Source organism: Pseudopipra pipra, chromosome 26 (genome assembly GCF_036250125.1).
Source record: "Pseudopipra pipra isolate bDixPip1 chromosome 26, bDixPip1.hap1, whole genome shotgun sequence".
Lineage (NCBI taxonomy): Eukaryota > Metazoa > Chordata > Aves > Passeriformes > Pipridae > Pseudopipra > Pseudopipra pipra.
The window spans coordinates 973110-996591 of record NC_087574.1 but is presented as its reverse complement, the minus strand read 5'-3'; the positions used below and the strand labels follow the sequence as shown (position 1 = coordinate 996591).

At 54.6% G+C, this 23482-nt stretch overlaps 6 protein-coding genes across 6 annotated transcripts; 3 read left to right on the top strand and 3 right to left on the bottom strand.

Annotated features, from left to right (window-relative positions):
* Window positions 1-206: 206 nt before the first annotated feature.
* On the top strand, window positions 207-512 carry LOC135402990 (feather keratin Cos1-2-like). The gene has a single exon (XM_064636587.1). The coding sequence runs from the start codon at window positions 207-209 to the stop codon at window positions 510-512; it is 306 nt and encodes a 101-aa protein (XP_064492657.1).
* A 3731-nt stretch (window positions 513-4243) lies between these two features.
* On the bottom strand, window positions 4244-7584 carry LOC135403179 (feather keratin 1-like). The gene is made up of 2 exons (XM_064636918.1): window positions 7333-7584; window positions 4244-4670 (listed from the first exon to the last, which is right to left on the bottom strand). The coding sequence occupies exon 2, from the start codon at window positions 4648-4650 to the stop codon at window positions 4345-4347; it is 306 nt and encodes a 101-aa protein (XP_064492988.1). The 5' UTR covers window positions 4651-4670; window positions 7333-7584; the 3' UTR covers window positions 4244-4344.
* Window positions 7585-7637: 53 nt separating this feature from the next.
* Window positions 7638-7959, top strand: LOC135403180 (feather keratin 1-like). Its single transcript, XM_064636920.1, has one exon. The coding sequence runs from the start codon at window positions 7654-7656 to the stop codon at window positions 7957-7959; it is 306 nt and encodes a 101-aa protein (XP_064492990.1). The 5' UTR covers window positions 7638-7653.
* A 2779-nt stretch (window positions 7960-10738) lies between these two features.
* On the bottom strand, window positions 10739-15053 carry LOC135403178 (feather keratin 1-like). The gene has a single exon (XM_064636917.1). The coding sequence runs from the start codon at window positions 11192-11194 to the stop codon at window positions 10802-10804; it is 393 nt and encodes a 130-aa protein (XP_064492987.1). The 5' UTR covers window positions 11195-15053; the 3' UTR covers window positions 10739-10801.
* A 731-nt stretch (window positions 15054-15784) lies between these two features.
* On the top strand, window positions 15785-18061 carry LOC135403177 (feather keratin 1-like). The gene has a single exon (XM_064636916.1). It carries the CDS (start codon window positions 17655-17657, stop codon window positions 17958-17960), a length of 306 nt encoding a protein of 101 aa, XP_064492986.1. The 5' UTR covers window positions 15785-17654; the 3' UTR covers window positions 17961-18061.
* Window positions 18062-21791: 3730 nt separating this feature from the next.
* On the bottom strand, window positions 21792-22414 carry LOC135402849 (feather keratin 1-like). Its single transcript, XM_064636337.1, has one exon. It carries the CDS (start codon window positions 22096-22098, stop codon window positions 21793-21795), a length of 306 nt encoding a protein of 101 aa, XP_064492407.1. The 5' UTR covers window positions 22099-22414; the 3' UTR covers window position 21792.
* Window positions 22415-23482: the final 1068 nt, after the last annotated feature.

Genomic DNA, 23482 nt, shown 5'->3' with positions numbered 1-23482 from the left:
ATGGAGAGAGGCTGGGGTTTGGCTCAGATGCCTCCTGAGCTATGGGCTGTGTGGGGATTGGATTGGTGGGCAATGCTGCTGCTAGTGGAGTTCATGTGAGCTGAGGGGAAGACTCTGAGTCACAGTGGGGTGACATGCTGCTCATAAAAACCTCTCATGCTTTGCCTCCCCCACCTTCTGTCCCAGGTGCAGCTCCAGCCCCAGACATGTCCTGCTACACCCCGTGCCTGCCCTGCCAGCCCTGCGGCCCGACCCCGCTGGCCAACAGCTGCAATGAACCCTGTGTCAGGCAGTGCCAGGACTCCACCGTGGCCATCCAGCCCTCCCCCGTGGTGGTGACCCTGCCCGGGCCCATCCTCAGCTCCTTCCCACAGAACACCGCCGTGGGATCCTCCACCTCCGCTGCCGTTGGCAGCATCCTCAGCTCTCAGGGAGTGCCCATCAACTCCGGGGGCTTTGGCCTCTCTGGCCTGGGCAGTGGCCTCTGTGGCAGGAGCTGCTTCCCCTGCTAAAGCTGCTGCCCATGGCCCTGGGCTCTCCCCTTGGATCCATCTCTCTTCCCTCCTTTGACTCATTAAATTCTGCTGCATCCCAGCCCACGCCTCCGTGTCATCCTTTCCCCTGCAGCTGCTCTCCAGTATGATTTCCAGGTGGAGAGATGTTGCTCAGGGGTTGTTTTGAGAGGCAGTTTTAGAGAAAGGTGTTTCACTGACTTTTAAGACAAGAGTGTCTGAATGTGCTCCATCAGGCTATTGCTGCTTTCCAACCTTCTCAACCTGCTCATGCCTGGATAGAAGGAACCAATCCTCTTCACTGGCTGCAGCTGCTCCAAGGACGATTTTGTCTCTCTGACCAAAGCATTCTCCTTTCCACACTCAGCAGTCCCGGTGCCTGAGTCACGTGCTCAGCCTCCTTATCATCCCAAACACCCTGCACTGAACTTCCCCCCTTGCTCAGGGTTGTTCTTGCATTCCAGCCTGTCCTCAACAGGGCTGATGCCACCAGGCGAGTGCTGAGCAGAGCAGCATCGTGGCTCCCCTGGGTCTCCTGCTCACACAGCCCAGGGGGTTGAGGACAGTCCTCGGGGTCTGGGCACAATTGGGGCAGTGGCTCCTGTTCTCATGGGGTCACTACAGGAGCCCCTTTCTCTGGCCCTGTGTCCTGGTTTCAGCTGGGTGGAGTTAATTTGTTCTCAGTATCTGTTCTAGTGCTGTGTTTTGGATTCAGAAGGAGAACAGTGTTGACAACACACTGATGGTCTGGGTTTTTGATAAGTCCTGTTTATCCTAAGTCTTTTTTTTTTTTGCCTCCTACTCTGCCAGTGATGAGGTTGACAAAAGAAACTGAGAGGGAGCAGAGCTGGGACAGGTGATCCAATCTCACCAAAGGAATATTCCACAAATAGAACATCAGGCCCGGTCTATAAACTTGGGGGAGTTACCAGGAAGGGGGATCTGGCATCAGTCAGAGGGTGGTGAGCAATTGTATTGTGCATCACTCGGTTTTCCCCTATTATTATCATTATTATGAACATTTACCATTGTTGCTGTATTTTTATTTTATTTTCAATTATTAAACTGTTCTTGTCTCAGCCTACAAGATTGTCCTCATTCACCTGAGCTTTGGGGAGAGAGGAAGGTACCACAACCCCCTGGTTGGGGCTGTGCATGCCAGGGGCCGAGGCAGTGTGGGTGGGGACGTGGCTGGTTGGTACCAAGCCAGCTTGTGATCAGGACTCGGGATGAAGATGTTCCGGCCTGCCCTGCTGTGTCCTGCAGACATCCCCCTCCCTCAGCTCCCAGTCTCTGCAGCCTGTGCTGCTGTCACTGCACTGCTTTGGAGAGCTCCTGGGCAGCCCTTGGAGACACTCAGCCCACACCCACTGCCTCTCTTCCTGCTTTAAATCTCTCCCTGCCTCCATCTCTCCATCAGCTGTCCCAGGAAGCCCTGGGCACAGACAGGGAAGGAGGAGAGCAAGGAGGACAAGCACTGCCCGTGGGCCTGTGTGGTGTTATGAGCAGCACCAAGCACAGAGCAGCTCTTCTCATGATCCACTGACCCAGAGGGATGGGGGAGAACTGGAGAGAGTGGGATATCCTGAGGTCAACATCAGGACAATCTGTGAAGGGATGGGGAAAAAGAGAGCAACCCAAGTGGTTCAAAGGCAATCCCCCTGTACCTGGCACCAGCAGCCCAGTGCCCAGGCAGTGTCCAAGAACGGCTCCATTGGGAAAATGCCCAGAGCTTTATTGCTGAGCGTGGTGTGATATGTGCCAAGGGCAGTGGTGGAGTCACCGTCCCTGGAGGGACTTAAAAGACGTGTAAATGGGACACCTGGGGACAGGGTCTAGTGTTGAGCTTGGCAGTGCTGGGTTAATGGTTGGACTCCTTGATCTCAAAGGTCTTTTCATGTCTCGATGATTTTATGACTCCGAATGACATGGAATAGCCCTTTGGTCAGCTGAGGTCATCTGTCCTGGCTGTGTCACCTCCATCTGCTTGTCCACCCCTGGACTGCACTGCAGGGGATGCAGAGTGAGAAAGAGAGATAGCCTTGCTGGTGAGCAAGGCCTGTGCAGCAATAGCTCAAGCTTTGGTGTGTTCTCTGCACTGGTTTAGCCACACATGTGAAGCACAGAACAACATTGGCTGCTCTGAAGACGGTGACTCCCATCCCAGCCAGCACCAGTACAGACTGGTGCTCCATTCCCTCTCCTCTTGTCCTCTGAGGCTTTTTTTGGTTTGAGCCTCCTGTCCCAGAACGATGGCACCCAGGGCAAAATAAATTGCTGTATCTTCTTTCCTTTCCCTTCCTCTCCCCTCCTATCCAATTCTCAGGGGCTTTGAGGGCTTCTGCCCTCCCAGAGCCTTCCACAGCCCAGGCTTCTCAACCAGCTTGTGCAGCGGCCACGCGTCCCTTGCACAGAACGAACAGCGAGGCCCAGAGGACTGGGCTGGGCAAGGCTGGATCTGACAGCCAGGGGCTCAGCTGGAGTCATGGGTTCCTTCCACACCTGCAAGTGACGGTGCCCCAGGGGCACAGTCACCAGCTCAAGGTCCAAGTGGAAACCAGTGCTGACTGGTGCCCTTCAGGGGTCAATACTGGGACCATATTTGTTAATATGTTCATCGATGACATGGGTAGTGGACTGGGTGGACCCTCAACAAGGCTGTGCATGACCCAAGCTGAAGGTTGCACTGCTGCACTTGAGGAAAGTGTTTCAATCTAAGGGATCTTGGCTGACTTGAGGAATGGTCCCGTGTGGGACTCAGGAACTTCAACAAGGCCAGGACTGGAAGGTGAATGGTTTAGAGCAGCACTGCAGAGAAGGCACCAGAGAAAATGGAGGTTGAAGTATTTGACATGAGCCAGCAATGTGCACTTTCAGGCCAGAAATTCAGTCATGTCATGGGCTGCACCAACACAAACATGGCCAGCAGGTCAAGGGAGGGGACTCTCTGTTTCTGGTCTGCTCTTGCTAGACCTCCCCTGGAGCCTTTAGTCCAGTCTGGGGTCCCCATATCAAAAGAGACATGGACCTGTCAGAGCAGCTCCAGAGAAGGGCTGCAAAAATGATCACATGGATACATCACACCTATGGAGAAAGGCTGAGGGAGTCCAAGTTTTTCAGGCAGAAGAAGAGCAGGGTCTGTGGAGATCTTATTGCAGCCTTTGAATATGTAAAGGGCACGTATAAGGAAGTCGGAGAAAGATATTTTTCCGAGGCCTGTAGCGATTGGATAAGGAGCAACAGTTTTTAATTGAAATAGAGTAGATGTAGATGGGATAAGAGGATGAAATTTATGATGATGAGTGTGGTGGGATACTGGAAAAGGAGGTGGCCCATCATGGGAAGTGTTCAGGGTGAGTTTTGGTGGAACTCAGAGTAACTGATGTATTGACAGAAAAATGTCAGGAAGGGTTCTCCTGGTGTCTCATGGAAAGCTGGTTCTTGTGTCAGGTCAGTAAGATATTCACTGCTGAGAACTTGTGTCACAGAGTGGAGCCTGGGGAGAAAAAGGAAAAGATGCGTAAAGTACGTGTATGTTAGTCACTGAAGTGTGCAAGGTAATTGTGTCCTGAGGCAAAGAGGCAGAAATTCAGACACCAGAGGGTCACTCCACACAGGACAGAGCTCACTCAGGGCCAGCCTGACAAATGGTGCAAAACCATCCCCAAGAAGCCCCTCCCAGAAACCCCCTGGGGCAACATCTGTGCCTTGGGAGAGTGTCTGCAGGGGAAAGGATGACACGGAGGCGTGGGCTGGGATGCAGCAGAATTTAATGAGTCAAGGGAGGGAAGAGAGGTGGATCCAAGGGGAGAGCCCAGAGCAGGGAGCAGCTTTAGCAGGGGAAGCAGCTCCTGCCACAGAGGCCACTGCCCAGGCCAGAGAGGCCAAAGCCCCCGGAGTTGATGGGCACTCCCTGAGAGCTGAGGATGCTGCCAACGGCAGCGGAGGTGGAGGATCCCACGGCGGTGTTCTGTGGGAAGGAGCTGAGGATGGGCCCGGGCAGGGTCACCACCACGGGGGAGGGCTGGATGAAGACATTGGAGTCCTGGCACTGCCTGACACAGGGCTCATTGCAGCTGTTGGCCAGCGGGGTCGGGCCGCAGGGCTGGCAGGGCCGGCACGGGGTGTAGCAGGACATGTCTGGGGCTGGAGCTGCACCTGGGACAGAGGGCAGGGGAAGCAGAGCAGGGTAGATGGGTGAGGAGCAGCCTCTCACCCCACCACAGGGGACCCAAGGCCTGAGTTGGAAAGGAGAGCTGAAGGCTGTTGATGGAGGCTCACAAGTTCTTCCCCTCAGACAAAGCCCAGCAGCAGGTCAAGCCCAGCAAGGGCCCCAACTAGCCCAGAGCTGTGGGGACGCTTTGGCCAAGACTCAGCAGTTACACACCCTCCTTCTTTCCCTCCCCCACCACAAGCACTTCCAAGACCCCCCACGGGACAAAGTGACAGGTCTGTGCTGTGAAATGCCAGAGGAGAAAATGGAGAATGGGCTTCAAACTCACCTTGTTCCCAAGGAGATGGAGGCGAGTGGAGGGAATGTGGGAGTAGGGAGAAGAGCCTGCTTTTATACTGCTCCTGCACTGCCCCAGGCCCACAGTCGCTGCACCAGGGCAGTAATTTTCCAACAGACTCATCTCCAAAGCAAACTATCCAGTGCAATGGCACAGATTCAGGTTTTGTTTCCATCTACGCTGCCATTTCATTTCCTCATTTCTGGCATTCCTGTCCTGCTTTGCAGGATCCTTTCATGTCCTGTGCTGGGAAGCCAAAGGATGTCCCAGGCAGAATCCTGTCAGTGGAGGCAGAAGTTGTCTCCTCAGTGCCGGAGGTGTTGTCTTGGGGCAGTGAAAAGCAACTCTTTGCAATACCCTTTGCAGGAAGAGGCCCAGGTCTGTCCCTCACTGCACACGTTCAGAAGAGCATCCAAAAGCTGTGTTTTGGGGACATGTCACTCACTTCTCTCTCTTCCCTCTCTCTCACCTCTCCCCACACATCACGAGCTGTGGCACCTCCAGGCAGCCAGGCTGTGCCAGTGGTTCCAGGGCTCTTCCTCTTGGTGCCCTTTGCTCTGGGGAGGAGGTTTGACAGGCTGAGAATCCAGGGTGGGGTTAGGAAAGCCAAAGCCCACCTGGCACTGATTGAATCCGACCAAGCACATGGAGGGCAACAAGAAGGTCTTCTCCAGGCAAGTCATCAGCAAAGAGGGGCTTGGCCAAAGGCAGGCCCAGTGGTGAACAGGGCACCTTCCCTGAGGGCAAGGGATACAGGAAAGCTGGAGATACTCAAAGGCTTCTTGTTCTTATTCTTTACTGTCAGGACTTTCTGTCAGGAATTCAAGCTCCTGAAAGTCCTTGGAACATCTGGATCTTCCCCACAGTAGAACAAGATCAGGCAGGGGGAACTGTCCTGCACCTGGAAAGGAAGAACCTCTTGCATCAGGATGGACTGGGGACAGAACTACAGACCTTAGAGCCCACAGACCTCCTCCTGGGAGATCTGACCGTGGGGTAGGGTCAGCTGTGGGGAGAGACTTGGATGTTGGAAGGGGACAGACACACAGGCCTCCCCTGCCTGGCCAAGAAGACTGTGCTGCAGTGAGGAGCCCTCACCAATGTGCTGTGGAGGGAAAGAGAGTTGTAGAAAACAGCTCCCTCCAGGCTGGGACCCTTCCCTGGTTCAGAGGTGGTACATCTCCTCCTGGCATTAGGGCTTCAGCACACCTCCCCTGCCATTCCCCAAGGGCCTCCTCAGCCTGAAACCAAATCCAGCACCATTGGGGAGCCAAGGAAACTTCCCCCAGCTCCGCGGGGAGTGAGGCCTGGCAGGACCCTGAACAGACCTGGGGATGCTCAGGGAGGGGATGTGCTCAGAAGGGCCCTGGGTACAAACTCAGCTCTCACACTACACCAAGCAGTGATGCTCTTCCTGCCCTGCAGACATGGAGGCAGCTGGGGCGCATCCCAGGAGGGCAAGGGAACGCCTTCAGTAGGCAAGTTTCCTGGGATGGACTCTCCCTACCCCTGGCGAGTCACGCTTTGATTCAGGGTTGGCCTTTTGGTGTTGGGCCAAGCCAGGAGTGTGTGCTGTCTGCAGGCTTGTGTCCCATGCGGGGGCAAATTCCCCTCCAGCAAGGGCAGCTCCATTCCAGGCCCCTGGAAAACCATTTTCAAGCACTGGGCTGTGCCCAGACCCACAGCTCCAGGCAGCCCCAAAGGCCATTGCCCTCAGCCTGCCCTGCGTTGGCAGCACTGCCCAGGATTGGGAGCAGCCACGGGACTGAGAGCGTGAACTGCAAAAGGGGCCAGTGCCTCATCCAGCTCAGGGTGCAAAGTGTGCAGCCAAAGGGCCTGGGGGGGGGAGGAGAGGGGGGAGGAAGAAAGTGCTGTCCCAAGAGCCAACAGAGTCCTCAGGGAGTGAGCAAGTGCCCAACACCACAGGGCTCCACCTCAGCCTGGATTGCTGCCCGTACGGATTTGTTCCTGCACGAGAAGTCCTTGGGCTTCTCATCCCAGGACATGAAAGGAATCTCCAGGACCCAATGGGCCTGTCAGCAATGAGGAAATGAAATGGCAGCAGGGACAGAAACCAAAACACACCCTGTGGCACTAGGTGGGATAGTTTGCTTTGGAGATGAGTCTGTTGGAAAATTACTGCCCTGTTCAGTGGCTGTGGGCCTGGGGCAGTGCAGGAGCAGTATAAAAGCAGGCCCTTGTCCTTGCTCTCTCATCCACTCCATTCGCCTCCATCTCCTTGGGAACAAGGTGAGTCTGAAGCTTTTCCTCATCCTTCTCCTCCTCCCAGGGGATTTCTCAGTCCATACCAGCTTCTTTGTTCCATGAAGGTTCTGACCATGGGTGAGGGAAGGGGGCAGAAGGTGCAACGTGGGGAAAGGCTGGGGCTTGTCTGAGGAGTCTCCAGAGCTCTGGACCAGGCTGGGATCTCCCTTGGTTGCTCTTGGCAGGGCTCTTCTGGGGAAAAGGAGAAGCCTGTGGGTCTCTCTACACAGCCCCCAGGTCTTGCCTCCAGTTCATGCCTTTGGTCCCCTGTGGTGGGGTGAGAGGCTGCTCCTCACCCATCTTGCTCTGCTCTGCTTCCCCTGCCTCCCCTGCCCTCTGTCCCAGGTGCAGCTCCAGCCCCAGACATGTCCTGCTACACCCCGTGCCGGCCCTGCCAGCCCTGCGGCCCGACCCCGCTGGCCAACAGCTGCAATGAGCCCTGTGTCAGGCAGTGCCAGGACTCCAATGTCTTCATCCAGCCCTCCCCCGTGGTGGTGACCCTGCCCGGGCCCATCCTCAGCTCCTTCCCACAGAACACCGCCGTGGGATCCTCCACCTCCGCTGCCGTTGGCAGCATCCTCAGCTCTCAGGGAGTGCCCATCAACTCCGGGGGCTTTGGCCTCTCTGGCCTGGGCAGTGGTCTCTGTAGCAGGAGCTGCTTCCCCTGCTAAATCTGCTGGCCCTGGCCCTGCAAGGAACCAGGGACACACAGGATGGAACCGCCCTGGGGACGCAGCATCAGCTTCTGCTTCCAGAGCGGCTGAGTGAGCCCAGCAGCCCTTGCAGAAGGACGAGGCCAGCCTGGGCTCTGGGCAAGCACGGCCCAGCCCTGCCTCTGCCCTCTGCCACTCTCCTTTCCCTACTGTGTCCTTGTTCCATTGTGCTCCCATGGGCTCTCAGCCCCACAGAACCAGCCTGGGGAGGACCTGCTGGCCCTGTTCCCTCTCTGGATCAGGAAGATGGGATCTCTGCCACAGCCATGGACACACACTGTTGTCTGCCCATGGTTCTTCCTGCGCTCGATTCCCCACTCTGACCGACCTCATTTTCATCTTTTCACTGATTAAAGTTCTATTGCATCCCAGCTTACGTCTCTGCGTCATCCTTTCCCCTGCAGATGCTCTCCCAAGTTGTCCAGGGAGAGAGGGGATCCTCAGGGATGTTTCTGAGAGTATTTTTGGGGATGCTTGTGCAATGCGTATTGGCACAATGATTGGTACCTGAGAGGCTGTGGGAAGACTTTCCAAAGTATCCATCCTTAGGAGAATGCCTGAGCGTCAACCTGGTGGTGCAAGGCAGTGTGTGATGACCTTCCAGTCCCTTTGTTTTTCCTCTTTTTTGTTTTACCCTGATCTCAAACCCAGGGTATCCCACTCTCTTGCTCTCCCAGTTCTCCCCCATCCCACTCGGACAGTGATCTAGAGCAGAGCTGCTCGGTGCTCAGTGCTGACTGGGTTAAACGCACCCACACAGGTCCCCAGCCCGTGCATCTCCCCCTTGCCCTGCTCATTCCCTGTCTGTGCCCAGGCCTTCCTGGGAATGTTTTTGGGGAAAGAGAGCCCAGGGAGACACAGAGCAGGAAGAGAGGCAGCGAGTATGGGCTGAGTGTCTCAAAGGGCTGTCCAGGAGCAGCTGAGGAAGGGCAGTGGCTGAACTGCTGCAGGACACAGCTGGGCAGGGTGACACATGTCCACCCAGAACCCTCGATGGCAGCTGACTGGGACCCCCCAGCCCTGAGTGCTGACCCCTCCCTCAGCCCCTGGCAAGCAGCAGCCCCAGAGCAGGGCCAGGGAAAGGGGCTCCTGCAATGACCCCATGAGAATAGAAGCCACTGGCCCAATGTGCCCAGACCCCGAGGACTGTCCTGAACCCCCTGGGCTACGTGAGCAGGAGTGTGACCAGGAGATCCATGGGAGCCACGATGCTGCTGTGCTCAGCACTCACCTCATGGCATCCAGGACTCTGCTCTGACACAAGGAAAGATGTAGTACAAGAAAGCCCTTGACCGAGGGAGTTCAGCAGAGGATTTCCAGGATTGTGAGGAGCTGGAGCACCTCCCTGAGTAGGACATGCTGAGGGTATGAGACTTGCTGAGTGTGAAGGGGAAGCTTTAGTGGGAGACTTGAGAGCAGATTTGGAGTAGCTCTGGTGAGGTGCCTCAGAAGACAGATTCAGGCTCAACACTGTGCCAGTGCATGGCTGGAGGACTAGAGACACTGGACTCACACTGAAAGATGGGAGGCTGGGACTAGATAGATGGAAAATGTTCTTCATCGAGGGGAGGATGAAGCAGTGGAATAATTGCCTGGGAAGGTTGTGCAGTTGCCCTCCTTGGATGGTCATGGCTGACTGAGCTGGGAACAAGGGGTTGGGCCCAATGATCTCTGCAGGTTCTTTCCACCCTGACTATGGTATGATCCTACGGACCCTGGGCCAGCCTGTGCCTCTGCCCACTGGGGTAAGGCCAGCAATGAGGAAGGGAGGCTCCGCTTCACGGTGAGGATACAGGCAGTGTGAGGAGCTCTGTGGAATGCTTCATTGAGGGAAACAAAGGATTGCAAAAAACATCCCTGCACCAACTTAAAGACCACAAACCTGTGGCCTCTAGCTCTTGGGACAAAGTCTTCCTGAATATTGTGTGGTGGTATGTTCCCTTCCTGTTTTCATGCTTTTATTTCCACCTCACCCCACAACTCTGAACCTCAATGCTATTGCTAGGACAGGATCTCCTGGGCTTTCCTGGGAAGGTATTCCCTCTGTCTTGTCAATAACACATTCATTCCTCCTCCCTAGGACTGCTTGTGTTACAGGGATGAGCTTACCAAGGCAAAAGACAAGGTGAGCACAACAAACAGATGTTAGACATTGAACTTCACTGGTCACTCCATCCCCAAATAGACAGAGACCTTTAGAAACCAGCAAGTACACACAATTCCTGACTGAGTAGCCTCACTGCAAAACCACGTTGACAAACACTGCACAGCCTTTTCCAACAACCCCCTCCCAGAACCACTCCTAGACAACACCATTTCCCCTGGGCATGTTAGGAGAATGTCTGCAGGGGAAAGGATGACACAGAGACATGAGCTGGGATGCAGCAGAAGTTTATTGAGTTAAAAGAGGGAAAAAAGGTTGCTCTGAGTGGAGACCTCAGTTCAGGGAGCACCAGGGGTAGAGAATCTCTCTCCCTTGGATCTGGCAGACATCCCACCAGGAGTCCATCTGCCTGATCCACACAGGAGGTAGAGCCAGCAGGTCCTCCCCAGGCTGGTTCTGTGGGGCTGAGAGCCCATGGGAGCAGAAGGGAACAAGGACACAGGAGAGAAAGGAGAGAGTGGCAGAGGGCAGAGGCAGGGCTGGGCCGTGCTTGCCCAGAGCCCAGGCTGGCCTCGTCCTTCTGCAAGGGCTGCTGGGCTCACTCAGCCGCTCTGGAAGCAGAAGCCGATGCTGCATCCCCAGGGCGGTTCCATCCTGTGTATCCCTGGTTCCTTGCCAGGGCCATGGGCAGCAGCTTTAGCAGGGGAAGCAGCTCCTGCCACAGAGGCCACTGCCCAGGCCAGAGAGGCCAAAGCCCCCGGAGTTGATGGGCACTCCCTGAGAGCTGAGGATGCTGCCAACGGCAGCGGAGGTGGAGGATCCCACGGCGGTGTTCTGTGGGAAGGAGCTGAGGATGGGCCCGGGCAGGGTCACCACCACGGGGGAGGGCTGGATGAAGACATTGGAGTCCTGGCACTGCCTGACACAGGGCTCATTGCAGCTGTTGGCCAGCGGGGTCGGGCCACAGGGCTGGCAGGGCAGGCACGGGGTGTAGCAGGACATGTCTGGGGCTGGAGCTGCACCTGGGACAGAGGGCAGGGGAAGAAAAGCATGAGTTGTGCTTGAAGAAGAACCTCTCACCCTCCACATGAGGGAGACCCTTTCCCTTATCCCACAAGAACATCACAAAGAGACCACAGGAATGTCCTTTTCCCTCAGAAGAGCCCTGGCAGGAATTGCAGCCCCAGGGAGGACCCCACCTAGCCCATGGCTGTGCAGACATTTCAGCCAAGCCTGAACCTCTTCTCTTGCCACACTGTCTTCTACCTGCCCTCCCCCATGGCAAGCACCCTCAGGACCCCAGAATATGACAAAGGGAGAGGTATGTCCTAAGATATCCCACAACAGGAGGCGGAAAAGCAGGAGGAGGAGGAGAAGTGAAAAAAGTGTTCCAAACTCACCTTGTTCCCAATAAGATGGAGAAGAGAGGAATGGATGAGAGAGTAAGGACAAGAACCCACTTTTATACTGCTTCTGCACTGCCCCAGGCCCACAGTCAATGCACAGGGTAGTAATTTTCCAACAGACTCACCTCCAAAGCAAAATATCCCACCTAATGCCACAGGGTGTGTTTTGGTTTCCATCAGTGCTGCCATTTCATTTCCTCATTTCTGACATGACCATTAGGCCTCCGAGGATCCTTTCAAGTATTAAGATGAAAGGCCCAAGGATTTGGGGCAGTGACACATCTGTACAGGCAGAAGATGTGTTCCATGTGCTGGAAGGGTCTGTGGAGACTGTTGACACCAATCTGAGGAAATATGTTGTGGTTGTTTTCTACCCTCTTTGGAGGCTTCTGAACATACCCTCCCACCAATTCAGTCCACTCCTGCCCATGGCACTTTGTTTGGCAAGGTTGTCCCCTCTCCTGGCAGCCTTGTGGGGTTCCCAACAAGTGTCATGAGTGGCATGGGGAAGGATAACTTGCTCTCCTGAACCCTGTGATTCCTGAACTCGCCCTATAGTGCTGGGTCCTTTCTCACTGCCCTAGGGGTGTGTTGGGGCTCAGTGAAGCATCTCGTTCTTCCCATTTTCCTCAGATCACCATACACTGTGACCCCACAATTTGGCCCCACACTAGCAGGAGAATCTTTTCCAGAACAAGCCTACTGTCCTGAAAGCCCCCTGAGCTGTGGAGTGATGGCAATGAGTCCGTGCTGAGGGTGGTGTCTGTTCAAGCTGCCCAGAGCTGTGAATGAGGAACAGCCCAGTGACTGAAGATGGTTTTTCTGAGGCATGGAATGGAGCTGCCCTTGCTGGAGGGGAATTCAGCTCTGTGTGGGACATGGGCCTGCACACAGCACACCAAAAGGATGACACATGGTGAATCCAAAATCAGAGTGTGACTCGCCATGGGTTGGGAGAGTCTGTCCCAGGAAATTTGCCTACTGAAGGCATTCCTTTGCCCTCCTGGGGTGAGTCCCAGCTGCCTCCATGTCTGCAGGGCAGGAAGATCATCACTGCTTGGTGTAGTGTGAGAGCTGGGTTTGTACCTGGGCCCTTCTGGGCACGTCCCCTCCCTGAGCATCCCCAGGCATGTGGAACTGCAGGGTCTTGCCAGGCCACATTTACTTGCTAGTTGGGCAAGTTTCTGCTTCCCGAATGGTACCAATTTTTGCTCCAGGCTGAGCCAGTCTTTGGGTCAGGGGAAAGGGACCATGATGAAGCACTAATTCCAAGAGAAGTCATGTCATGTGAGACCCAAGGATATGTTCAAGGTGGTGGGGAGAGGTTTTCTGCAACCCTTTCTTTAACTCCACAAAACATTCAGGAGAGCTCCTCACCACAGCCTGAGACAAGTCTCAGCCCAAGTAGATAAGGCAGGTGTATCCATTCCCTTCCACCCTCTGCTTGTATGGATTGGCTTTTCTCAGGCAATCCTTGACTTGAAGCCCATCCACTGCTGGAGGTTTCCCACTACTTCCTTCAACTAGATGAGAGGGCACAGCAGCCTGGGAGAACTCCTAGGTGATGACTGAGACAGAGAAGGCATTGACTCCGCCAACCTTTTCTCTGGACACTCTTCAGGAAATCAGCTGCCCCTGTCAGCAGTTGCACCACGTTTTCCTTGGTCAGTCTTTAACTGCTCTTGTAGGATGATGTTTGTTGTCTGTTCCTCTGGATGTGTCTCTCAAGACTCAAGGCATGCTGAGCTTTGATTTTTGTAACAGCACCCCAACATGCCTTACGAAATATTTCTAAATTCTTCCTTTGAAGATCATCCCTCCCTTCAGCTCCAGGACACTGCGTTTAGATGTTGTTGATCTGTCTTCATAACCCCACTTGGTCAAAGCCAGTCTGCTCAGACATCTCCTTGTTTTTGAGTATTGGGCTGGACCCTTTTTGCTCTTGAACCATGTGCTACCCAAAAGCTGTGTCCATGAAATCATCCCTAACAGCTGCTTAAGCTGAATCTGCTGTGCCTGAATCCAGGACCTGTCCTGTGCTACTGGTTTTCTTTCCTGCCATCAGGTCTTGACTCCAGGGTCTCTGAGGTGTGAGAACCAAGGTTGCCCTTCTTTGAATTCCAATGTTTCCAACCAGTTCTTCCCTTTTAGGAGCAGCTGTGCATAACTCATCATTTCCCACGACAGAATTGCAGGATCCTTGAGATTGGAAGGGACCTCTGGAGATCATCTGCTCCAACTGCCCCTGCTGAAAGCATGATCAGCCTTTGGAGGATGCTCAGGGCCAAGTCCTGTCAAGCTCTGAATCCCTTCAAGGATGAAGAATCCACAACTGTCCATGTCAGCCACAGACAACTTCTTTACCAACATCACGCTAACAATGTCGTTTCTTATGTTTCCCTGGAACTTCCCATATTTCCAGATGTACCTGTTGCCTCTTGTCCCTTCACTGGATAGGACTCAGGAGAGTCTGACTCTGAGTTCTGGACTCTCTCCCAGCAGCTCTTTTTCCCATTCCTGGGAAGTGTGCCCAGATGCCCTCTCTCCTCCAGGGGGATAGGCCCACCTCGGGCAGCCCCTCCTGTCCCAGGGGCTCCAGTCACTCCCTGGGCTCTGAGGCCCTTTGCTGGACTGGTACCAGTATGTCTGTGCCTCTCTCACACCGGGCAGCTGCTCTTGGTGGCAGCTGTTTCCTGAGCACCGTGGAGCAGAGAAGAGGGGTCCCATTCCACAGGCTGATGGCAAACCCCATCCTAAGGCCACCCAGGATGCTGTTGGACACTCAGATAACCTGGAAAACCTCCTCCCCAGAGCAAAAGGCACCAAGAGGAAGAGACCTGAAACCATTGGCACAGCCTGGCTGCCTGGAGATGCCACAGCTTGTGATCCTGGAGGAGAGTGGAGAAAGATAGAAGAGAGTGAAGCAAGTGACACATCCCTAAAGGACAAGGAGCTTTTTGGACTGTGGTGACATGTGCTGCATGGGGCAGAGCTGGGGCACTTCCATGGGGCAGCAGCAAACAGTTGCACTTCAATGCCCCAGGCCAACATTTCCTGCCCCCGCAGAACCCTCCAGCACTTCTGCCCCACTGACAGGATTCTGCCTGGGCTATCCTTTGGCTTCTCATTGTAGCACATGAAAGGATCCTGCAGCTTAGAGAAGGAATGTCAGAAATGAGGAAATGAAATGGCAGCATTTACAGAAACAAAAGCACAACCTGTGCCATTGGGTGGGATATTATGCTTTGGAGATGAGTCTGCTGGAAAATTTCTGCCCTTGTGGAGTGACTGTGAGCCTGGGGCAGTGCAGGAGAAGTATAAAAGCATGCTCTTCTCCAAACTCACATCAGTCCACTTGCCTCCATCTCATTGGAAACAAGGTGAGGTTGAAGACTTTCTCCTCTCCTTCCTTGTCTTCTTCCTTCACAGGTTTTTTCAGCACATACCTGTCCCTTTGTACTGTGCTGGGTTATGGGGTGGTTTATGATGGGAGAGGGATGGGGGCAGAGTCTTCATGGAAAGAGGCTGGGGCTTGACTGAAGCGAATGGAGTGGATGAGAGAGCAAGGACAAGGGCCTGCTTTTATACTGCTCCTGCACTGCCCCAGGCCCACAGCCACTGCACAGGGCAGTAATTTTCCAACAGACTCATCTCCAAAGCAAACTATCCCACCTAGTGCCACAGGGTGTGTTTTGGTTTCTGTCCCTGCTGCCATTTCATTTCCTCGTTGCTGACAGGCCCATTGGGTCCTGGAGATTCCTTTCATGTCCTGGGATGAGAAGCCCAAGGACTTCTCGTGCAGGAACAAATCCGTACGGGCAGCAATCCAGGCTGAGGTGGAGCCCTGTGGTGTTGGGCACTTGCTCACTCCCTGAGGACTCTGTTGGCTCTTGGGACAGCACTTTCTTCCTCCCCCCTCTCCTCCCCCCCCCAGGCCCTTTGGCTGCACACTTTGCACCCTGAGCTGGATGAGGCACTGGCCCCTTTTGCAGTTCACGCTCTCAGTCCCGTGGCTGCTCCCAATCCTGGGCAGTGCTGCCAACGCAGGGCAGGCTGAGGGCAATGGCCTTTGGGGCTGCCTGGAGCTGTGGGTCTGGGCACAGCCCAGTGCTTGAAAATGGTTTTCCAGGGGCCTGGAATGGAGCTGCCCTTGCTGGAGGGGAATTTGCCCCCGCATGGGACACAAGCCTGCAGACAGCACACACTCCTGGCTTGGCCCAACACCAAAAGGCCAACCCTGAATCAAAGCATGACTCGCCAGGGGTAGGGAGAGTCCATCCCAGGAAACTTGCCTACTGAAGGCGTTCCCTTGCCCTCCTGGGATGCGCCCCAGCTGCCTCCATGTCTGCAGGGCAGGAAGAGCATCACTGCTTGGTGTAGTGTGAGAGCTGAGTTTGTACCCAGGGCCCTTCTGAGCACATCCCCTCCCTGAGCATCCCCAGGTCTGTTCAGGGTCCTGCCAGGCCTCACTCCCTGCGGAGCTGGGGGAAGTTTCCTTGGCTCCCCAATGGTGCTGGATTTGGTTTCAGGCTGAGGAGGCCCTTGGGGAATGGCAGGGGAGGTGTGCTGAAGCCCTAATGCCAGGAGGAGATGTACCACCTCTGAACCAGGGAAGGGTCCCAGCCTGGAGGGAGCTGTTTTCTACAACTCTCTTTCCCTCCACAGCACATTGGTGAGGGCTCCTCACTGCAGCACAGTCTTCTTGGCCAGGCAGGGGAGGCCTGTGTGTCTGTCCCCTTCCAACATCCAAGTCTCTCCCCACAGCTGACCCTACCCCACGGTCAGATCTCCCAGGAGGAGGTCTGTGGGCTCTAAGGTCTGTAGTTCTGTCCCCAGTCCATCCTGATGCAAGAGGTTCTTCCTTTCCAGGTGCAGGACAGTTCCCCCTGCCTGATCTTGTTCTACTGTGGGGAAGATCCAGATGTTCCAAGGACTTTCAGGAGCTTGAATTCCTGACAGAAAGTCCTGACAGTAAAGAATAAGAACAAGAAGCCTTTGAGTATCTCCAGCTTTCCTGTATCCCTTGCCCTCAGGGAAGGTGCCCTGTTCACCACTGGGCCTGCCTTTGGCCAAGCCCCTCTTTGCTGATGACTTGCCTGGAGAAGACCTTCTTGTTGCCCTCCATGTGCTTGGTCGGATTCAATCAGTGCCAGGTGGGCTTTGGCTTTCCTAACCCCACCCTGGATTCTCAGCCTGTCAAACCTCCTCCCCAGAGCAAAGGGCACCAAGAGGAAGAGCCCTGGAACCACTGGCACAGCCTGGCTGCCTGGAGGTGCCACAGCTCGTGATGTGTGGGGAGAGGTGAGAGAGAGGGAAGAGAGAGAAGTGAGTGACATGTCCCCAAAACACAGCTTTTGGATGCTCTTCTGAACGTGTGCAGTGAGGGACAGACCTGGGCCTCTTCCTGCAAAGGGTATTGCAAAGAGTTGCTTTTCACTGCCCCAAGACAACACCTCCGGCACTGAGGAGACAACTTCTGCCTCCACTGACAGGATTCTGCCTGGGACATCCTTTGGCTTCCCAGCACAGGACATGAAAGGATCCTGCAAAGCAGGACAGGAATGCCAGAAATGAGGAAATGAAATGGCAGCGTAGATGGAAACAAAACCTGAATCTGTGCCATTGCACTGGATAGTTTGCTTTGGAGATGAGTCTGTTGGAAAATTACTGCCCTGGTGCAGCGACTGTGGGCCTGGGGCAGTGCAGGAGCAGTATAAAAGCAGGCTCTTCTCCCTACTCCCACATTCCCTCCACTCGCCTCCATCTCCTTGGGAACAAGGTGAGTTTGAAGCCCATTCTCCATTTTCTCCTCTGGCATTTCACAGCACAGACCTGTCACTTTGTCCCGTGGGGGGTCTTGGAAGTGCTTGTGGTGGGGGAGGGAAAGAAGGAGGGTGTGTAACTGCTGAGTCTTGGCCAAAGCGTCCCCACAGCTCTGGGCTAGTTGGGGCCCTTGCTGGGCTTGAGCTGCTGCTGGGCTTTGTCTGAGGGGAAGAACTTGTGAGCCTCCATCAACAGCCTTCAGCTCTCCTTTCCAACTCAGGCCTTGGGTCCCCTGTGGTGGGGTGAGAGGCTGCTCCTCACCCATCTACCCTGCTCTGCTTCCCCTGCCCTCTGTCCCAGGTGCAGCTCCAGCCCCAGACATGTCCTGCTACACCCCGTGCCGGCCCTGCCAGCCCTGCGGCCCGACCCCGCTGGCCAACAGCTGCAATGAGCCCTGTGTCAGGCAGTGCCAGGACTCCAGTGTCTTCATCCAGCCCTCCCCCGTGGTGGTGACCCTGCCCGGGCCCATCCTCAGCTCCTTCCCACAGAACACCGCCGTGGGATCCTCCACCTCCGCTGCCGTTGGCAGCATCCTCAGCTCTCAGGGAGTGCCCATCAACTCCGGGGGCTTTGGCCTCTCTGGCCTGGGCAGTGGCCTCTGTGGCAGGAGCTGCTTCCCCTGCTAAAGCTGCTCCCTGCTCTGGGCTCTCCCCTTGGATCCACCTCTCTTCCCTCCCTTGACTCATTAAATTCTGCTGCATCCCAGCCCACGCCTCCGTGTCATCCTTTCCCCTGCAGACACTCTCCCAAGGCACAGATGTTGCCCCAGGGGGTTTCTGGGAGGGGCTTCTTGGGGATGGTTTTGCACCATTTGTCAGGCTGGCCCTGAGTGAGCTCTGTCCTGTGTGGAGTGACCCTCTGGTGTCTGAATTTCTGCCTCTTTGCCTCAGGACACAATTACCTTGCACACTTCAGTGACTAACATACACGTACTTTACGCATCTTTTCCTTTTTCTCCCCAGGCTCCACTCTGTGACACAAGTTCTCAGCAGTGAATATCTTACTGACCTGACACAAGAACCAGCTTTCCATGAGACACCAGGAGAACCCTTCCTGACATTTTTCTGTCAATACATCAGTTACTCTGAGTTCCACCAAAACTCACCCTGAACACTTCCCATGATGGGCCACCTCCTTTTCCAGTATCCCACCACACTCATCATCATAAATTTCATCCTCTTATCCCATCTACATCTACTCTATTTCAATTAAAAACTGTTGCTCCTTATCCAATCGCTACAGGCCTCGGAAAAATATCTTTCTCCGACTTCCTTATACGTGCCCTTTACATATTCAAAGGCTGCAATAAGATCTCCACAGACCCTGCTCTTCTTCTGCCTGAAAAACTTGGACTCCCTCAGCCTTTCTCCATAGGTGTGATGTATCCATGTGATCATTTTTGCAGCCCTTCTCTGGAGCTGCTCTGACAGGTCCATGTCTCTTTTGATATGGGGACCCCAGACTGGACTAAAGGCTCCAGGGGAGGTCTAGCAAGAGCAGACCAGAAACAGAGAGTCCCCTCCCTTGACCTGCTGGCCATGTTTGTGTTGGTGCAGCCCATGACATGACTGAATTTCTGGCCTGAAAGTGCACATTGCTGGCTCATGTCAAATACTTCAACCTCCATTTTCTCTGGTGCCTTCTCTGCAGTGCTGCTCTAAACCATTCACCTTCCAGTCCTGGCCTTGTTGAAGTTCCTGAGTCCCACACGGGACCATTCCTCAAGTCAGCCAAGATCCCTTAGATTGAAACACTTTCCTCAAGTGCAGCAGTGCAACCTTCAGCTTGGGTCATGCACAGCCTTGTTGAGGGTCCACCCAGTCCACTACCCATGTCATCGATGAACATATTAACAAATATGGTCCCAGTATTGACCCCTGAAGGGCACCAGTCAGCACTGGTTTCCACTTGGACCTTGAGCTGGTGACTGTGCCCCTGGGGCACCGTCACTTGCAGGTGTGGAAGGAACCCATGACTCCAGCTGAGCCCCTGGCTGTCAGATCCAGCCTTGCCCAGCCCAGTCCTCTGGGCCTCGCTGTTCGTTCTGTGCAAGGGACGCGTGGCCGCTGCACAAGCTGGTTGAGAAGCCTGGGCTGTGGAAGGCTCTGGGAGGGCAGAAGCCCTCAAAGCCCCTGAGAATTGGATAGGAGGGGAGAGGAAGGGAAAGGAAAGAAGATACAGCAATTTATCTTGCCCTGGGTGCCATCGTTCTGGGACAGGAGGCTCAAACCAAAAAAAGCCTCAGAGGACAAGAGGAGAGGGAATGGAGCACCAGTCTGTACTGGTGCTGGCTGGGATGGGAGTCACCGTCTTCAGAGCAGCCAATGTTGTTCTGTGCTTCACATGTGTGGCTAAACCAGTGCAGAGAACACACCAAAGCTTGAGCTATTGCTGCACAGGCCTTGCTCACCAGCAAGGCTATCTCTCTTTCTCACTCTGCATCCCCTGCAGTGCAGTCCAGGGGTGGACAAGCAGATGGAGGTGACACAGCCAGGACAGATGACCTCAGCTGACCAAAGGGCTATTCCATGTCATTCGGAGTCATAAAATCATCGAGACATGAAAAGACCTTTGAGATCAAGGAGTCCAACCATTAACCCAGCACTGCCAAGCTCAACACTAGACCCTGTCCCCAGGTGTCCCATTTACACGTCTTTTAAGTCCCTCCAGGGACGGTGACTCCACCACTGCCCTTGGCACATATCACACCACGCTCAGCAATAAAGCTCTGGGCATTTTCCCAATGGAGCCGTTCTTGGACACTGCCTGGGCACTGGGCTGCTGGTGCCAGGTACAGGGGGATTGCCTTTGAACCACTTGGGTTGCTCTCTTTTTCCCCATCCCTTCACAGATTGTCCTGATGTTGACCTCAGGATATCCCACTCTCTCCAGTTCTCCCCCATCCCTCTGGGTCAGTGGATCATGAGAAGAGCTGCTCTGTGCTTGGTGCTGCTCATAACACCACACAGGCCCATGGGCAGTGCTTGTCCTCCTTGCTCTCCTCCTTCCCTGCCTGTGCCCAGGGCTTCCTGGGACAGCTGATGGAGAGATGGAGGCAGGGAGAGATTTAAAGCAGGAAGAGAGGCAGTGGGTGTGGGCTGAGTGTCTCCAAGGGCTGCCCAGGAGCTCTCCAAAGCAGTGCAGTGACAGCAGCACAGGCTGCAGAGACTGGGAGCTGAGGGAGGGGGATGTCTGCAGGACACAGCAGGGCAGGCCGGAACATCTTCATCCCGAGTCCTGATCACAAGCTGGCTTGGTACCAACCAGCCACGTCCCCACCCACACTGCCTCGGCCCCTGGCATGCACAGCCCCAACCAGGGGGTTGTGGTACCTTCCTCTCTCCCCAAAGCTCAGGTGAATGAGGACAATCTTGTAGGCTGAGACAAGAACAGTTTAATAATTGAAAATAAAATAAAAATACAGCAACAATGGTAAATGTTCATAATAATGATAATAATAGGGGAAAACCGAGTGATGCACAATACAATTGCTCACCACCCTCTGACTGATGCCAGATCCCCCTTCCTGGTAACTCCCCCAAGTTTATAGACCGGGCCTGATGTTCTATTTGTGGAATATTCCTTTGGTGAGATTGGATCACCTGTCCCAGCTCTGCTCCCTCTCAGTTTCTTTTGTCAACCTCATCACTGGCAGAGTAGGAGGCAAAAAAAAAAAAGACTTAGGATAAACAGGACTTATCAAAAACCCAGACCATCAGTGTGTTGTCAACACTGTTCTCCTTCTGAATCCAAAACACAGCACTAGAACAGATACTGAGAACAAATTAACTCCACCCAGCTGAAACCAGGACACAGGGCCAGAGAAAGGGGCTCCTGTAGTGACCCCATGAGAACAGGAGCCACTGCCCCAATTGTGCCCAGACCCCGAGGACTGTCCTCAACCCCCTGGGCTGTGTGAGCAGGAGACCCAGGGGAGCCACGATGCTGCTCTGCTCAGCACTCGCCTGGTGGCATCAGCCCTGTTGAGGACAGGCTGGAATGCAAGAACAACCCTGAGCAAGGGGGGAAGTTCAGTGCAGGGTGTTTGGGATGATAAGGAGGCTGAGCACGTGACTCAGGCACCGGGACTGCTGAGTGTGGAAAGGAGAATGCTTTGGTCAGAGAGACAAAATCGTCCTTGGAGCAGCTGCAGCCAGTGAAGAGGATTGGTTCCTTCTATCCAGGCATGAGCAGGTTGAGAAGGTTGGAAAGCAGCAATAGCCTGATGGAGCACATTCAGACACTCTTGTCTTAAAAGTCAGTGAAACACCTTTCTCTAAAACTGCCTCTCAAAACAACCCCTGAGCAACATCTCTCCACCTGGAAATCATACTGGAGAGCAGCTGCAGGGGAAAGGATGACACGGAGGCGTGGGCTGGGATGCAGCAGAATTTAATGAGTCAAAGGAGGGAAGAGAGGTGGATCCAAGGGGAGAGCCCAGGGCCATGGGCAGCAGCTTTAGCAGGGGAAGCAGCTCCTGCCACAGAGGCCACTGCCCAGGCCAGAGAGGCCAAAGCCCCCGGAGTTGATGGGCACTCCCTGAGAGCTGAGGATGCTGCCAACGGCAGCGGAGGTGGAGGATCCCACGGCGGTGTTCTGTGGGAAGGAGCTGAGGATGGGCCCGGGCAGGGTCACCACCACGGGGGAGGGCTGGATGAAGACATTGGAGTCCTGGCACTGCCTGACACAGGGCTCATTGCAGCTGTTGGCCAGCGGGGTCGGGCCACAGGGCTGGCAGGGCAGGCACGGGGTGTAGCAGGACATGTCTGGGGCTGGAGCTGCACCTGGGACAGAGGGCAAGAAAAATCAAGGCATGAGGTGTGTTTGAAGGGCAGCCTCTCACCATACCATGAAGGACATCCTTTCTCTCAACCCCAATGAGCCCCACCAAGAGTGACCAAGGCCAAGGAGGACCCCACTAACCCATAGCTCAGGAGACACCTCAGTCCAGCCCTTCTCCATGTACACCTTCTCTCTCCTGTGGTAAGCAGCCTCAAGGCAGCAGAGAACAAGGAGGTAAGAATGTGACAGAAAACTCCAGAGAAGGAACAAGATAAAGGGGAGGAAGAAGAAGGAGGACAAGGAGGAGGATAAGAAAGGGTCAAACCTCACCTTCTTCCAAATGAATTTGAGGTAAAGGAGTGGATGAGAGAGTGAGGAGAAGAGCTCACTTTTATACAGCTCCTGCACTGCCCCAGGCCCACAGTCACTGCACAAGGGCAGCAATTTTCCAATAGACTCACCTCCAAAAATACCCAACCTTATGCCACAGGTGGTGTTTTGGTTTCTGTCAACGCTGCCATCTCATTTCCTCATTTCTGACATGACCATGAGGATCCACAGAGGATCTTTTGAAGTATTGGCATGAAAGGCCTGAGGATTTCCTGAGCAGGATCGTGTCAGCACAGGCAGAAGATGTGCCCCCACGTGCTGGAGGGGTCTGTGCAGGCAGAGGACGAGGCTGTGGGGAAATATGGTGAGGTTTTTTGAAACCCCTCAGAGGGATCATGTCTTCCCACCAATGCAATCCTCTCCTGAGTCCCCAGTCTTCTCCTAAGGAGGACATGCTGCAGCCCTCTCCCTCCCTGCCTGCCTCCCTGCTCAGGCCAGCACTCACTGCACTTTGCCTCTATAGGCTGGCAGGTTATGTTGCTGCTTTCAAATGGCTTTGTCCAAGGAAATCTTCTCCTTCTGGGAATACAATTCTTGGTTTTTTGGCACAGTTGTCTGCTCTCATTGCAGGCTCTGGGGCTCCCCACCAGTGCTGTCAGCAGGGTTGTGGAAGGAGATTTTTGCCCTCCCTGACCACATGGTTCCTCAAGAAGCCCTGTGGAGTTGTGTCCCACCATCCTCACTGTCAGAGGGGTCTGTTGGGTCTCAGGACAGTTCCTTGTTCCTTCCCTCTCCTCACCCCACGATGCACTTTGGCTGCACATTTTACACTCTGACCTGGATGACACACAAGCACAGGACACTTTTCCAGGACACACTGTCAGTCCTGAGGACACTCCTGACCTGTGGAAGTGCTGCCAAGCATCCACTTGCCTGGGGCAAGGATGCAGCTGCCCTTGCTGGAGGGGAATTCTGCCCCACATGGGACACAAACCTGCAGACAGCACACACTCCTGGCTTGGCCTCGGTCCAAAAG

What these genes read in the sequence shown, in the direction of transcription:
- LOC135403177 (XM_064636916.1), top strand. Translation starts at nt 17,655, where the DNA reads ATGTCCTGCTACACCCCGTGCCGGCCCTGCCAGCCCTGCGGCCCGACC.
- LOC135402849 (XM_064636337.1), bottom strand. Translation starts at nt 22,098, where the DNA reads ATGTCCTGCTACACCCCGTGCCTGCCCTGCCAGCCCTGTGGCCCGACC.
- LOC135403180 (XM_064636920.1), top strand. Translation starts at nt 7,654, where the DNA reads ATGTCCTGCTACACCCCGTGCCGGCCCTGCCAGCCCTGCGGCCCGACC.
- LOC135403178 (XM_064636917.1), bottom strand. Translation starts at nt 11,194, where the DNA reads ATGTGGAGGGTGAGAGGTTCTTCTTCAAGCACAACTCATGCTTTTCTT.
- LOC135403179 (XM_064636918.1), bottom strand. Translation starts at nt 4,650, where the DNA reads ATGTCCTGCTACACCCCGTGCCGGCCCTGCCAGCCCTGCGGCCCGACC.
- LOC135402990 (XM_064636587.1), top strand. Translation starts at nt 207, where the DNA reads ATGTCCTGCTACACCCCGTGCCTGCCCTGCCAGCCCTGCGGCCCGACC.